Genomic DNA, 15,347 nt, shown 5'->3' with positions numbered 1-15,347 from the left:
TGTAAGTTTCCTCCAGAACAGATGAAGCCTGCAGACATCAATCCTCTTCTGAGTCAACACCATAAAGACACCAAAGTCAGTGAAGAAGGAAGAGCTGAAACCCTGAGGGAGGAGAAAGAGGAGATGCTTCGAGCTTAGAAGTTGAAATTCTGTTGTAAAGCTATGGTGATAGACTATGATATATCAGAGTACCCGATGTAATTTCATGAAAGCATGGGGGGTTGGAGCGTTCAAACTGTAATTGTGAGCAGAAGTACTTGTGCTGAAATAAGCAAATGACAGCAGCTGTAAAGTGATGAGGACTCTTGCTCTCAGGGGAGGAGGCAGGCCTCTATTCCTAGAGATGAAAGTGATGATCCCAGAGATAGGTGAAGAGAACCTTTGTTTCTGAACAGCTCAGCCTTAAAATGGTACCCCAGTAGCTCAAGACTGGACCCTCGAAAGCAGTTGTGGGGAAAGCTGTAAGTCGAGGGAAGGGACTTCCACATGCAAGCAGAGAACCAACCCGGGCGGCTGTCTTGCTGTGATACTGAAGCCATGAGAGAGCTTCTTGTGGAGATGTCTCCATAGCACGAGCAAGAGAGACTCGAACTGAGAAAGATTATTATAGAGGTGGTAAACTGAAAATCTCAAGGGTTGTCTTTTTACATTGTCAGTGGGAGAAGGGAGAAAGGTGGGGGGGGGAGGAAAGTGTTCTGAAGGTTTAGTCTGATTTTTTCTTTCTTTCTTTTAGGTCTGTTAATAAACTTCTTTATATTCTTTTAAGTTTTGTGCCTGCTTTGCTTTCTTCTAATTCTTATCTCACAGAAGCAAAATAAGTGAGTAATAGATATTTTGACCCAAACCACTACACTAAGGTTCTATGTCTCCTGGTTAAGAAATACACAACATACAGGAAAGATCTCCTGTACCACACTGGTCATGTATTCTTTAGGTCTTATTCCCAATCCCCTCACTTGTCCATATTTTTGGAGAAGTGCTATGGTAGCCTAAAACTTTTGCAAGAAGATAAATATTCATCTTCAGCAACTCTAAAACCAAAGGCCATCTCCTGGAATGCAGTGGAAGTCAAGGAGCCAAGGGGGCATGTGTTCAGGAAGATTGGTGAGCTGAGGAGAGTTGGACTGGACACAGAGGTATAAAAACCACATGAGAGGAAGAGGAAACTGAGCAGCTATGAGGCCAGTCACAGACCTGCCATGCTACCAGGAAAGGCTGCAAACGTGTGTCCTCCCCTCCTCCTGAACACAGGCTGAAGGATCTCTGACAAACCCCTGTATGCCTAAAGGAACAAAGCATCTTTCTCTGTGAGCTAAATGGTACAGAGAGAGGTCCCAGAAGAATGGTGGTCAAAGACAGAGAAGTATTTGAACATGTATAACTGAAGGTCATACGAATGCTTGTCACATCATGTCCTGAAATCATAAATATTTTGTTGTCCAATTACTCCATTCTTACCTGAGGCTCCTTGAGTTTGCTGTAGTCCTTCAGCAAATCTCTGTTTTTGTGCTTCTTTTACAGTTCATTTCTTTCCCCTCATTACTTCATTTCAGACATGAGGAGAGAGAGGGGAGAGGGAAAATAAAATAAAAAAAACCATTCAGTGATCAATCAAATCTGAGCAGGAAGCCTTCAGGAAGAGGGGCAGACTGGAAAGTGAGGATCGCCTCTTAAGAATCATAGGTCAAATCTCATAAAGACAGATAAAGGCAGCATCTGCTCCATTTTTATTGTGTTTCATGGGTGTAAATGCTGAGAAAAATGTTCAGGCTGGCTTAACCACGCACCTCTGCAGGAAGAATCACTGAAAAAGGGACATTGTGACTATGTGGATACCCATCCTTCATAACTTTGAGTGTCATAAGGGCAAGATAGCCATGTTGAAGATCTCAACTCAACAGAGGCCTTTACATACCATTATGCCACACTTTTGCAAGGGATAGGAAGCATGACAGCAACTCACTATTACACCTGCCACTTCCTGGCCTCCCTCATGCTCACTGTTGTACATTTCATCCAAGTAAGAAGGAAGAAAAGAAGGCAAGACCAAATGGTTGATTTGACTTCTTCTGGATGCACAGATATTTGTGCAGAAAGATCTGAGCATAAAGAATACAGCAAATGCCTTCTTTTTCCCTATTGTACTTCAGCCTTGTTTCATTCCCATCTCCACTATGGCCCAGAAGTTCTCTAGATCTCCTTTCAGAGAAGAACTTTTCCTCATAAGAAAATACTAATACTAAGTACTAATTTCTGAACACTGGTCAGAAATAGCAGAACAGAAGCCCACCATATTCAGGTTTAGTAGAGGCTGGTTTAGATCCTGTTAGAGCAGGTTTCTATCCCAAAAGCTGAAAATATGTGAGCACAGGAACAAGGTGGCTCTTCTCAGACTACAAAGAAGGAAACATGCTGGCATTGGTTCAAAATAATGTCTCAGACCAGAATTTCTTTAAGCTTTAACCATGAAATTATTTCATCAGTAAATTAAACCTTTTCTTATCACTTTACCTTTCCTGGCAACTGTTTACATGCAACACACAACATCACTGATAAAAGAATGGAACAGCTCCTGGAACAAAAATTTTCAGTGCATTCTCTCCTGAAAACCCTGAAGTATTTCTTGCCCTTACATTCAGCAGGGAGGAATCAAGCTACAAGAGAATGAGCTGTTCATGTAATGCTTCTCCTTAATGTTTTATTGGCTAGAATAGAATTCCCCATTTTTCCTTCTCCCTTTCTCATCACTCAACACAGCTTCTTAGGAGCCAAATCACTCAATACAGCAAACGCATACCATCCCTAACACCTCCTTCCTTTCTCTTCACACATTTAAACCTTCACCTTCCTATCACCTCATGAGAACAATTTTTAAAATTTTACTATAGGTTTTGAGAGTGATGAAACAAACTTGCCATGAGGTTTTCCTCCTACAGACTCTTAAATCTTCCAGGTCTTTTCCTTTCATATGCTGATTTTATATTGTGGATTTCCAAGCGCTTTATTTTAGCTCTCCCATTACCATCATCTATCACAATGTACAGACTCAAGGAGACCTTCACTGGCTTCATTGCAGCTCTTAGCTGCTTGTATTTACCCTTAATGAAATCAGATTTCAGGATCAGAGACTTCAAAAACTGTTGGTCAGGAAGCTGCATAGTGGTTTCCATGGAAGACTTTTCTACCATCTTCATGCTTCTCTAGAATCAAAAGATGGATTTACCACTAAAATAGAATAGAAATTCACTGCATTTCAGGAAAGCCCTGAAAGTGCAACTTGTGCTTTCCTGAGTAATTAGGAGATAAGACAGTCTTGTAATGTCTGCTGAACAACTGATAGCCATCAGAATTGTTAAGACAATTTTTATCTTTATTTCCAGGACTACTGAACTAAATGAACTGTTTCAGTTGTGCTGAGGAGGAGAGAAAGGGGGGAGAACAGAATGGTAAGGTAAGATTTTTCACTGACCATTTGTTTTCGGCGCGTAACATACAAGATATAAATGAAGATGAAAGGTGCTGTCATTAAGAATTAGAATGAGTAGGATTCTTGGCAGAACCAAAGAAAAAAAGTATTAATATGCTGACCAATAAAATACATAGGTACGAGTCAAATCACAATAAAATGAGTTTGCCAAAAAGCAATAGATATGGATAGAAAAAAAAAAATCCATGCTTTTTGATTTTTAACATCACTCTGGTCAGCCAAGACCATGCTGTCCTTTATCTTTCCTATGGCTGAGGAATCTAAATTGAGAGTAACAATGGCTACAAAGTAACTGCAGATTCATGAGAAACATAAATATAAAACAGTAATTTACATTTTCCTAGAAGGAAAAATTGACAATGAATCTGACATGAGAAAGAAAGTAAGGAGCTGGTTTAAATTGCATGTGACTACAACGAAAAAAACCGTCCTTAATTGGACGGTTATCTGTGCCCTCAAAATAGTAGTGCCTGTTATCATTCTTATAAAGTGGTGTCTGGAAGCCTTTCCTTTACAAACCTGTTTTTCAGATATACACAACTCTGCTCTTAAATGGAATGAGAGCCCATAGAGATTTAATTTTCATTTGGTAAAAATACATTTTCTGAATTTTTTTTTCGTTTTATATCAAGGGCTGTGTCTGTGGCCATAGACATCTGGGCTGTAAGATGTAGCAAAGTCATTTATCTTGACTCAGCGTTGCCGTGTTCATGTCCAGAGAATGGCCTGTTGTCAGAAGCCTTTCTGAAGACGCAGTTAGTTGAAAATTGCAGGTGCGGGTGCTTGCAACTACTCTAACCTTTTGTGCATCCTTCTGAGGGAAGCATAGTCTGAAATGAAGAAGTGGCAGTATTTTGAAGGCAAGTGCAATAGAAGGAGGGTAATTTGTTTGGAAAGGTGGGGATAGCACTGCCTATCATTTCACAAAGCATTCTTTGAGAAGGGAAGAGCTGCGTGCCTTAAGGTGCTAATCATGATCAGCATGTTCCATTCTGAACACCTGGACATGCTTGCAAAATACAGGACATGCCTCCATCCAGGCTGGAAAGAAGGAGCCCACTGCTGCAGGGTGGAGTGGGTTCCTTTGTGCAAGTCAGCACAAGTCCCAAAGCCTTGAGGTGGATTGGAAGGTAGAGAGTTTCTAGACACAAGCTATTGCCAGAGTGTTTGGTTGGTGTTGCCTGTTCCTCAGAGTGTGGACTAATCTCCACTCTTCATTCCCCGTGACTGTTTCCTTCCTAAGGAAGATTCACGCCTTTCTGATTGCAGGTCGTGTGCTTATGCAGCTAAAGGTAGCTGGGAGGCTGCTGAGCTGAGCTGAGCTGAGCTGAGCTGAGCTGGTAGGCTAAGTGGAGCAGTAAAAGTCATTCACGGTCAGTGAGTTGACCTCAGGTCCTTCAAATAATGCAGTCCAAGAAGATTTTGCCAGTATTTCCACTGGAAGCCTACCACGGGTCTCTTGCTTTTTCTGTGTTTGACTGGCTGGTAGATTGGGAGGGACAAGAGGGTGTGAAATGCTTGAGCAGGGCATGAATGAAATGGCTTTTTTCTTTAGTTGGTCCTAGGCATCTCAACCTGAAGTTCTAGGGAGAGAGAGTGGGAGTGGCAGAGTTTGTTTAAAGCTGCCTTTTCTCCAGGGTCAGCAAATGAATAGGCTCTTTACCACTCTGGGTCTGGTAGTGTGGGCTTTCTGAATAGCTTTAGCTACAGGTGAGTTGATAAAACATCTTCCTTAGAGTAGCGTGGAGATTTTCTCTTACCTGCTTGATTCTCAGGTGACTGGAGGTCAGAAGAAATTTTTCCTTACATTCTGCATCTTAGTTACTCCTGTGGATTAGGAGAGCACTGTGCTTGGACATGAAGCTTGTCATCAGAAGACATTTAAAAGGAGCAGGGTGACATAGGCTGCTGAAACAGAGTAGCCTGTGAAATTCCTGACTCTCTCGTCTTTCTTTGTGGCGCTGCCTGTGAATGACTGATCAGTGGCTGCTGTGATCCTGTCTTCCTCTGCTTCCCTCCCTGCTGGGTACCACTTGGGACATGGAGCTGTTCAATGGCGACCTCATCTAGATGGCAGAAATTATAAGGAATTGATTGTTATTATATAGGATGGTTCAGAAAACTGTTTTCTGAGTGCACCCGGCTCTTGTGTCATGGCTGGAGAAGAGAAGGGTGATTAATCAGATATTCTGTGTTTTGTCAGCCCTCAGCTGATAAAGAGTATTTCAGAGATCACCCAAGAGGAATTTGAGTAGCTCAAGAGAGCAAAAAGGGAGCTCCTGCTGTGCTGTGCTGTGATCAGCATCAGAGAAACTCTTCCCAATAAACAGCACCATCGTAGCCAGTAGCAAGGATCTCCAGTCAGAAAAAAGCAAGGGAGGAGGTTTGTACTGAGGATGGCGTCTAAATGCAGACACATCTACATCCCTATACAAAATAGAGTTCCTCTTGGAATGGCAAGAGAGAAGCCAGTTGCTGCAAGTGTCAGGAGGAGCACATCTTTATGTGGCATTGAGGGAGAGCACATTAGAGTGGAGTGATCTAAGCTTCAGGAGTTCTGTGTTTTGAGGACTTTTCTTTTTCCTTTTCCAAACTTGTATTTCTTGTTACAGTGGCTTGTCCATTTCTCAGCCAGGCTATTGATCAGCCACATCTAGCGTAAGAAGTAGTTTGGATGGTTTTTTGTGCTACTGTGCAAACCATCAGTTGGATGTAGGTGATCTTTTGTCAAACAATAAACAGATCTTTGAAAGTGTTCCTAAATTCAGGAGAGAAACCCTCCCAAAAGGGTTTATCTCACAAAAGATGTGTGAGGCAGGACAGTGCTGGTGTAAAAGAAGGGTAGGCCTTAACATTGGATGACGTTTAAACTTCCTGTGCATCATTCAAGCAGCCTCTAATTCTTGCTTTCTCACTAAACCTGTAACTAAAAATTAGCCTGTATGACAGGCTGTGGCCAAAGTAATAAATATTATTGTTAATAGTAAAGAACATCTGCCTGCAATCATCAGTAAAAGCCTGCACCTTTATAGAGAGCGTATCGGGGTCCTGTCACCCACATTTATATTTGACAAGGGTTTGTGTGGGAGGGTGCTTGTGCCTGCTTTGTACAGGGAAGCCCTGGGGTTCCCAGGTTCACGACTGATGGGTCTGCACTTTGTGTCTGTTGAGGCTCTGGGTGCCCAGGGCCATGATGAGTTCCCGGGCTGGGGATGGCGGGTGGGGCTGGCCTGTGATGCGCTCTGGGGCTTGTGACACCACAGGGGCCGTGTCACAATGGGGGCAGCTAGAAAAGGCCCCGTTGGTTGCCGTTGCCGCCAGTAGAGCCTGGGCAAGCGGTGAGTGCACACAGGTGGTGGGGAGGCCGGGCTGGGGGAGGGCTGGGGCAGAAGCGCCGGCAGCCGGGGCGTGTGTTCTGTCCCTGCACGCAGGGCCCAGCCCCTGGCGGGAGCGCCTTGCTCCGGCTCGGTGCTCGCTGGGGCAGCGGTGCAGGCCTTGCCTCCTGCCAGCTGCCGGGGGCCCTCTCCTTCCTGCTGCCACATCCCTGTGGCTCCTGCCCCGCACCGGCTGCCTCCATTCCGGCCCTACTGAACCCCTTCTGTGTGTCCTCTTGCAGACCATGGCTTTATTGTCATTGCTCTTCGTGCTCGTGCAGAGCCTGATCCAGTACCCCCAGCCAGCTGGGGATGGGCTGGATGAGGCCACGCACCGGCGAATGCAGGAGCGGGAGGAGCTGCTCGACCGCGAGATGGCTCGGCTGCTGCAGGAGCTGGAGCAAGGGCCCCCGGAGCAGCAGGACGAGGGCTGGGGAGCCCTGCTCTTTGGTGCCCTGCAGCAGTGGCCATTCTGGGCTCTTGCTGGACTCCTGCTCCTCTTGGGCCTGTGGTTTAGCTGCAGGAGGAGTCCTGAAGCCAGCGAAACCAACAGCAGCGGCAAGGACCAGAGCTCCTGCAAGACCTTGGGAGAGGAGAAGGAAAAAGAAGAGGAAGAAGACAATTTGGATTCTGAGGGAGACGGAGAAAACATTGATGTGACTGTGGAGGCAGATGACAGTGGCAGCGGAAATGAAGGAGAAGGCAGTCCTGTGGCTGCAAACGAAGGAGACGACGATGATGCCAATGAACAAGATGAAGATGTGAAGTTGAAGAAAGAAAGTGATGTTAAAAGTGACGATGGCCATGATGCAAAGAAAGATGAAGGCTGGAGTGATGGGAATATGCCAGGAGACAATACTGCTGAAGCAAATGAAGAAGAACCTGGCAATGTTACTGGAGGTGTGGAAGACCTAGATGAAGTAAATGAAGGAGAAAACAAGGATGTGAAGGTGGAGCCAGACAAGGATGCTGGAAAGGAAGAAGGAGATGGAAGTGAAGAAAAAGCCAATGATGTGCATATGAAGGCAGGCAACAGGGATGATGTAAATGAAGGAGTATACGAGGTAGATGGAAAGGAAGAAAAAGCAGATGTGAAGGTGAAGGAAAGCAGTGATGCCAGTGAACAACAAAGCAGTGATTGGATTGGGCAGGAAGACAACAGTGATGGTGGGAATGCAGTAGACCACAGTGGGTTTGCTGCATCTGAGGAAAAAAACACTCGCCTTGGAAATGAAGAGACCAATGTTGCAAACAGAGATGAGAAACAGGGTGATGCGAATGCGAATGGAGAGAAGAATGAAGATGCAAAAGAAGGAGAACAAGGTAATGTGGCTGCCAGTGAAAAAGAAGGCCGTGGTGATGGCAAGGACAAAGGCAGCCGTGGTGGAATTGAAGAGAAAGAAGACACCCGGGACGTTGGGAATAAGCGAGGGATCCTTTTAGTGGATCGCATACAGTGTCCTGTCGAGGACGTGGAGAGAGGTCGCTCAGTGGCAGCGGAGCTGATGGAGAGCTTCACGCGTGTCTTTACTGACAGCGTGAGCAATAGTTTCTACCCGGTGCCTCAAGAAGCCATCGGGGTGGGCAGTGCCTTTGAGGGTTGGAGTCCCCGTGAGCAGGATGTGGTGTACCGCATGCTGGTCCCACTGAATCCCCCGCCGGGACACGCCTTCCACCTGGAGCTGAACAGTGCCGGGCAGATGGCAGCAAGGACCTTCTGCGTCCGTGTGGAGCTGGTGTGCACGTGCGAGAGGGAGCAGCTGGGCGAGAAGCTGTTGTGCTTCCTGCACCACTCGCAGAAGGAGCTGCGGCGGAAGCAGAAGCCCAGCCTCCTAGAGACACTCTGCACTGGCTCCTACCTGGACGTGGAGAAAACCTCCCACTGGTTCTACAAGCTGGTGAGATGCTCGTGGCTGCATTTGCCTCAGTCGTACTCGTGGCACTTGGTGTTTCAGCCCTGCAGCCGGTCCTGCCAATTCCGGCTGAGCAAAGGCAAGGAGAGCCTGATGGTGGAGATGCTGTTTGGGGTGCGCCACGGGGACTCCGACATCTTTGTGGTCAGCCAGCCCACAGAGGCCCAGAAAGGCGGCTCCAGCAGCTCTGTGAGCAGCCGGCCCGCCAAGGCCGAGTCCATCGCAAGCACAGCGTGGCCTGAGACGTACGCTGTGGCAGAGGCAAAATTCTTCCAGCACGTGGCCAGGCAGGTGCCGTGTGAGAGCTTGCACCTGAAATGCCTGCAGCTCTTCACCTACATCCTGAGGGGCACAGGTTTTTCCAGCTCGACCTGGAAGACTGTGGTCATGCACGTGCTGACCACCGTACCGCTGTCCAAGTGGCGCAGGAGGGAATTTGAGCGGCGGCTGTGGGACATCATGGCATACCTGCGCCGCTGCCTGCAGTTGAAACGCCTGGAGCACTTTGTCCTGGGCAACAAGAGGCTTCCTGCGGAGATCAGCTTGCCGCCGGCAATGCGAACGGTCGAGCCGCTCAACCTCTTTGAGCACCTGGCCCGAGATCCGGCCGCCCACGCGGAGGCGATGCAAGCTTACGGTCAGCTGCGATTCCGCCTCTGGACGCTGCTCTCCAGCCACTGAGAGGAATTCCCTGCACAGAGCTGTGCTGGGGGGGCTCACACCCGATGGCAGCCACGTGAGCACGGCATCATTCTTGCTTTTTTCGCTGGCAATCCTGAAGCTGCTTTCCTGCTCCCGTGGATGGAAGATGCTGCGGCACATGGATTCACCGTGCAGACACACATCTCTGCGTTGCCTTGCCCTTCGCCTTCCAGTTTACCACGGTGCTGTTGCAATGTTCCTATGTCTATGAGGCAGAAACTGGCTCCACCTGCACATCCTTACAGAAGACTATGAACTGAGAGAGGTTTCTTGGCACACCTCCTAGACCAAAAAACAAGCCTGTTAGGGACTTAATGTAGTTCTTCAGTAAGCTGTGCTAATTGTAGTTTTTTAAGGATGTAGTTTTTCTTAGTGTATGAAAATACAACAGATAGTTTTAATTCACTCTACCATGGACTACCATTGGTAGTCCAATTTTTCATAATGGGAACTGGATATATTATCCATGCTTCAAGAGGCCCTTTAGTATTGTCAGTGTATAACCTATTTTGTAAAGTTACCCTTAGTTTAGGCAATTAAACTACACTGCTGTAGTTGCTTGGCTGCTTTTCAGTAATATCCAGATATCTATGTTTGGAAAAACAATAAAAGGAGAGAAGTTTCTCAAATTGCCTGAAAAGTGTCCTTCTTTATATTTAACCCAATGGTTCTTAGAGAATGTCCATCCATTGCAGCTACCTGAAAAAATGACAAAGTGACTCAAGGGTGATTGTGTCCAGCAGTCACATCTCGGTATTGCATTTCTGCAACACTCTAGAGCCAGGCTATTAATTTTGTCTCATGAACTCAACCAGAAGTCATGATGGTTGAAACAGCTAAAATATTAATTAATCCTCCCAGTGCTGCTTAAAACCTGCCCCTCCTCATTGAGAGCATGGGAAAGAAAGCTGCTGTGGCCCACGTCAGAGAGGGAAGTCCTCTGAGGGGCCAGGAACAAGCAGCTCCGTGTGAGGAGAGCAGGCCGGAACCTCCCAGAGGATCGCTGCCAACAGCAGAACTCGCTGTTCCACTGAGAGGGAACTATGCTCGCTGAGCTCCCTGCCTTTTGCTTCCTCTGCTGGGCAGGCACTGCTCCCACCACAGCCCCTTTGGCCCAGCTTGTGGAAGGAGGAGAACACCCTCCTTGCTCCCTTCTCCCCAAACACACACGCCTACTTTGTTCCCCTCTCCTCTGCCCCCAGCTGCAGAGACCTGCCCTGTCCCTTGCCCCAGCTCCAGTGCTCATCAGCCCCTTCCACAAGGACGTGTGCTCTCAGTGGGTAGGACTTGATCTCTGTGTGACATTGAGCCTTACGGCCTGACCGCACAGCTTGTGTGGCCTCCGGAGCGATGCTTGGATTCGGGGAGAAGCACGGCCCCCATGGCTTCTTGTTGCACAATCCACCCAGGGCTAGATTGGCCAGGGCCAAAACTATTGCAGGTGGTCAAACTGTGGGTGTGGCTGTGAGTTTTGGTGCATGTGCAAGTGTGCTGTGTGTCTGAGGAGCATGCTGGGAGAGGGGAAGGGCAGAACCTACAGCTGTCCAGTGTTGCCACTGAAACACTGTTGTGTAGCTCAGGTGCTGGTTTTAACTGGTCAGTAGTATGCAACCCCACTAGGATGGAAATTGAAAACAGTGTTCCATAAGAGCAAGCATAGCCAAAGGATCTGGATGCCTTTCTGGCACTGAGCTGTTCTTTCAGGCCTTGAAAACAGGGGAGCTCTGATAAAGTAACTGAGCACCTGGTTGGTATTAACTCTCCTTTGCACTGTCAATTCCCCTTCTTTGGGAATACCTCACCCTGCGGGCTCTGTGTCTCTCCTAAGCCTGTTCGTATTGATGTGAGTGTGCTTTTTATGCCCATGCCATCTGGCACTGGTATTACACCAGAGTTGTTCCTGCCACTGCGGTTCAAGGTCTCTCCATTTCTGCATGAAACTCTCGCCTCCTTTGTTATGGACACTGCACTCCTTAGGAAGCTGAGAAATACATTTGAACATAGTGGGAAAATCTTTGAAGTGGAAGTGTTGCGAAGATGTGTGGCCAATTTCACAACATCTTTCCTGTGGAACTGCTGCAGGCTGAATGGAGCAAGTCCTGCTGTCAGATGTGCATTCGGAGAAAGCAGGTTTGAATGAAATGAGTCACAGCCAGAGAACTGTCAGCGCTTATCAGTAGTATCAGGTACAGGTTTCTGTAGCCAATTGTCCTTTGGATTTACTGAAGAAGACCCCTTAGCGGTTTAAATCCTGGACACTGAAATCCACAGAAAACTCACATTTGCTCCGAAGCAAAGTCTCTTTCCCTTACTTCTGTTTTCCTTCATCAGTGGAGCACAAACTGAGTTAGAATTTAAAACTGTGTTGTTCTCTGTACAGCTGCTACCAGAGAGGATGAGCAGAAGTATCAGGACAACCTGCTGGTGTCTTCTCTGGCCATAGACATCTGGGCTGTAAGATGTAGCAAAGTCATTTATCTTGCCTCAGCGTTGCCGTGTTCATGTCCAGAGAATGGCCTGTTGTCAGAAGCCTTTCTGAAGACGCAGTTAGTTGAAAATTGCAGGTGCAGGTGCTTGCAACTACTTTAACCTTTTGTGCATCCTTCTGAGGGAAGCATAGTCTGAAATGAAGAAGTGGCAGTATTTTGAAGGCAAGTGCAATAGAAGGAGGGTAATTTGTTTGGAAAGGTGGGGATAGCACTGCCTATCATTTCACAAAGCATTCTTTGAGAAGGGAAGAGCTGCGTGCCTTAAGGTGCTAATCATGATCAGCATGTTCCATTCTGAACACCTGGACATGCTTGCAAAATACAGGACATGCCTCCATCCAGGCTGGAAAGAAGGAGCCCACTGCTGCAGGGTGGAGTGGGTTCCTTTGTGCAAGTCAGCACAAGTCCCAAAGCCTTGAGGTGGATTGGAAGGTAGAGAGCTTCTAGACACAGGCTATTGCCAGAGTGTTTGGTTGGTGTTGCCTGTTCCTCAGAGTGTGGACTAATCTCCACTCTTCATTCCCCGTGACTGTTTCCTTCCTAAGGAAGATTCACGCCTTTCTGATTGCAGGTCATGTGCTTATGCAGCTAAAGGTAGCTGGGAGGCTGCTGAGCTGAGCTGAGCTGAGCTGAGCTGAGCTGAGCTGAGCTGAGCTGGTAGGCTAAGTGGAGCAGTAAAAGTCATTCACGGTCAGTGAGTTGACCTCAGGTCCTTCAAATAATGCAGTCCAAGAAGATTTTGCCAGTATTTCCACTGGAAGCCTACCACGGGTCTCTTGCTTTTTCTGTGTTTGACTGGCTGGTAGATTGGGAGGGACAAGAGGGTGTGAAATGCTTGAGCAGGGCATGAATGAAATGGCTTTTTTCTTTAGTTGGTCCTAGGCGTCTCAACCTGAAGTTCTAGGGAGAGAGAGTGGGAGTGGCAGAGTTTGTTTAAAGCTGCCTTTTCTCCAGGGTCAGCAAATGAATAGGCTCTTTACCACTCTGGGTCTGGTAGTGTGGGCTTTCTGAATAGCTTTAGCTACAGGCGAGTTTATGAAACACCTTCCTTAGAGTAGCGTGGAGATTTTCTCTTACCTGCTTGATTCTCAGGTGACTGGAGGTCAGAAGAAATTTTTCCTTACATTCTGCATCTTAGTTACTCCTGTGGATTAGGAGAGCACTGTGAAGGGACTGGAAGGTAGTGATCAGTAGAGATTTAAAAAGAGGAGGATGATATGCGCTGCTGAAACACAGTAGCCTGTGAAATTCCTGACTCTCTCGTCTTTCTTTGTGATGATGCCTGATCAGTGGCTGCTGTGATCCTGTCTTCCTCTGCTTCCCTCCCTGCTGGGTACCACTTGGGACATGGAGCTGTTCAATGGCGACCTCATCTAGATGGCAGAAATTATAAGGAATTGATTGTTATTATATAGGATGGTTCAGAAAACTGTTTTCTGAATGCACCCAGCTCTTGTGTCATGGCTGGAGAAGAGAAGGGTGATTAATCAGACATTCTGTGTTTTGTCAGCCCTCAGCTGATAAAGAGTATTTCAGAGATCACCCAAGAGGAATTTGAGTAGCTCAAGGGAGCAAAAAGGGAGCTCCTGCTGTGCTGTGCTGTGATCAGCATCAGAGAAACTCTTCCCAATAAACAGCACCATCGTAGCCAGTAGCAAGGATCTCCAGTCAGAAAAAAGCAAGGGAGGAGGTTTGTACTGAGGATGGCGTCTAAATGCAGACACGTCTACATCCCTATACAAAATAGAGTTCCTCTCGGAATGGCAAGAGAGAAGCCAGTTGCTGCAAGTGTCAGGAGGAGCACATCTTTATGTGGCATTGAGGGAGAGCACATTAGAGTGGAGTGAGCTAAGCTTCAGGAGTTCTGTGTTTTGAGGACTTTTCTTTTTCCTTTTCCAAACTTGTATTTCTTGTTACAGTGGCTTGTCCATTTCTCAGCCGGGCTATTGATCAGCCACATCTAGCGTAAGAAGTAGTTTGGATGGGCCTGAGTATTTTTATCCTGCTTTGCAAAGCCTAAGTTGGTTGTGTGTGATCGTTTGTCAGACAATAAACAGATCTTTGAAAGTGTTCCTAATTCAGGAGAGAAACCCTGACATCCTTGTCTTCACAAAAGATGTGTGAGGTGGGACAGTGCTGGTGTAAACAAAGGGTAGGCCATAAGACTGGATGACATTACAACTTCCTGTGCATCACATAAGCAGCATGAATTTCCTTATTTCTCACTAAATCAGTAAATAAATATTAGCCTATGTGATGTGCTGCCTCCAAAGTAAATGTCACAAACAAGTGTGCTTGAGATCGCCAAATAAAAGAAAGAGCTGAGCCCAGGTGGTGTTTTCAAGGCCAAGGCTTAATAAGAGTTCCTCAGATCACACTACAGCCTGGAAAGGAGGGGGGAGGGGAGATGTACCAACACAGCAATAAATATAAATATTTGTAGTAAAAAGTTCCACCATGAATAAAAAAATAAAAGCCTACACCTGCATACCAAGAGCATCCATGGATCATGTCACCCATATTTATATTTGACAAGGGTTTGTGTGGGAGGGTGCTTGTGCCTGCTTTGTACAGGGAAGCCCTGGGGTTCCCAGGTTCACGACTGATGGGTCTGCACTTTGTGTCTGTTGAGGCTCTGGGTGCCCAGGGCCATGATGAGTTCCCGGGCTGGGGATGGCGGGTGGGGCTGGCCTGTGATGCGCTCTGGGGCCTGTGACACCACAGGGGCCGTGTCACAATGGGGGCAGCTAGAAAAGGCCCCGTTGGTTGCCGTTGCCCCCAGTAGAGCCTGGGCAAGCGGTGAGTGCACACAGGTGGTGGGGAGGCCGGGCTGGGGGAGGGCTGGGGCAGAAGCGCCGGCAGCCGGGGCGTGTGTTCTGTCCCTGCATGCAGGGCCCAGCCCCTGGCGGGAGCGCCTTGCTCCGGCTCGGTGCTCGCTGGGGCAGCGGTGCAGGCCTTGCCTCCTGCCAGCTGCCGGGGGCCCTCTCCTTCCTGCTGCCACATCCCTGTGGCTCCTGCCCCGCACCGGCTGCCTCCATTCCGGCCCTACTGAACCCCTTCTGTGTGTCCTCTTGCAGACCATGGCTTTATTGTCATTGCTCTTCGTGCTCGTGCAAAGCCTGATCCAGTACCCCCAGCCAGCTGGGGATGGGCTGGATGAGGCCACGCACCGGCGAATGCAGGAGCGGGAGGAGCTGCTCGACCGCGAGATGGCTCGGCTGCTGCAGGAGCTGGAGCAAGGGCCCCCGGAGCAGCAGGACGAGGGCTGGGGAGCCCTGCTCTTTGGTGCCCTGCAGCAGTGGCCATTCTGGGCTCTTGCTGGACTCCTGCTCCTCTTGGGCCTGTGGTTTAGCTGCAGGAGGAGTCCTGAAGCCAGCGAAAC

The 15,347-nt window shown here is 47.8% G+C and overlaps 1 protein-coding gene across 1 annotated transcript; it reads left to right on the top strand.

Annotated features, from left to right (window-relative positions):
- Window positions 1–7,880: 7,880 nt before the first annotated feature.
- On the top strand, window positions 7,881–9,455 carry LOC138104560 (inositol 1,4,5-trisphosphate receptor-interacting protein-like 1). Its single transcript, XM_069003846.1, has one exon. The coding sequence runs from the start codon at window positions 7,881–7,883 to the stop codon at window positions 9,453–9,455; it is 1,575 nt and encodes a 524-aa protein (XP_068859947.1).
- The last annotated feature ends 5,892 nt before the right edge of the window (window positions 9,456–15,347 follow it).

The sequence above is a fragment of the Aphelocoma coerulescens genome, chromosome 1A (assembly GCF_041296385.1).
Source record: "Aphelocoma coerulescens isolate FSJ_1873_10779 chromosome 1A, UR_Acoe_1.0, whole genome shotgun sequence".
NCBI lineage: Eukaryota > Metazoa > Chordata > Aves > Passeriformes > Corvidae > Aphelocoma > Aphelocoma coerulescens.
Note: the sequence above shows the minus strand (reverse complement) of the source record. Positions and strands in the feature narration are given on the sequence as shown.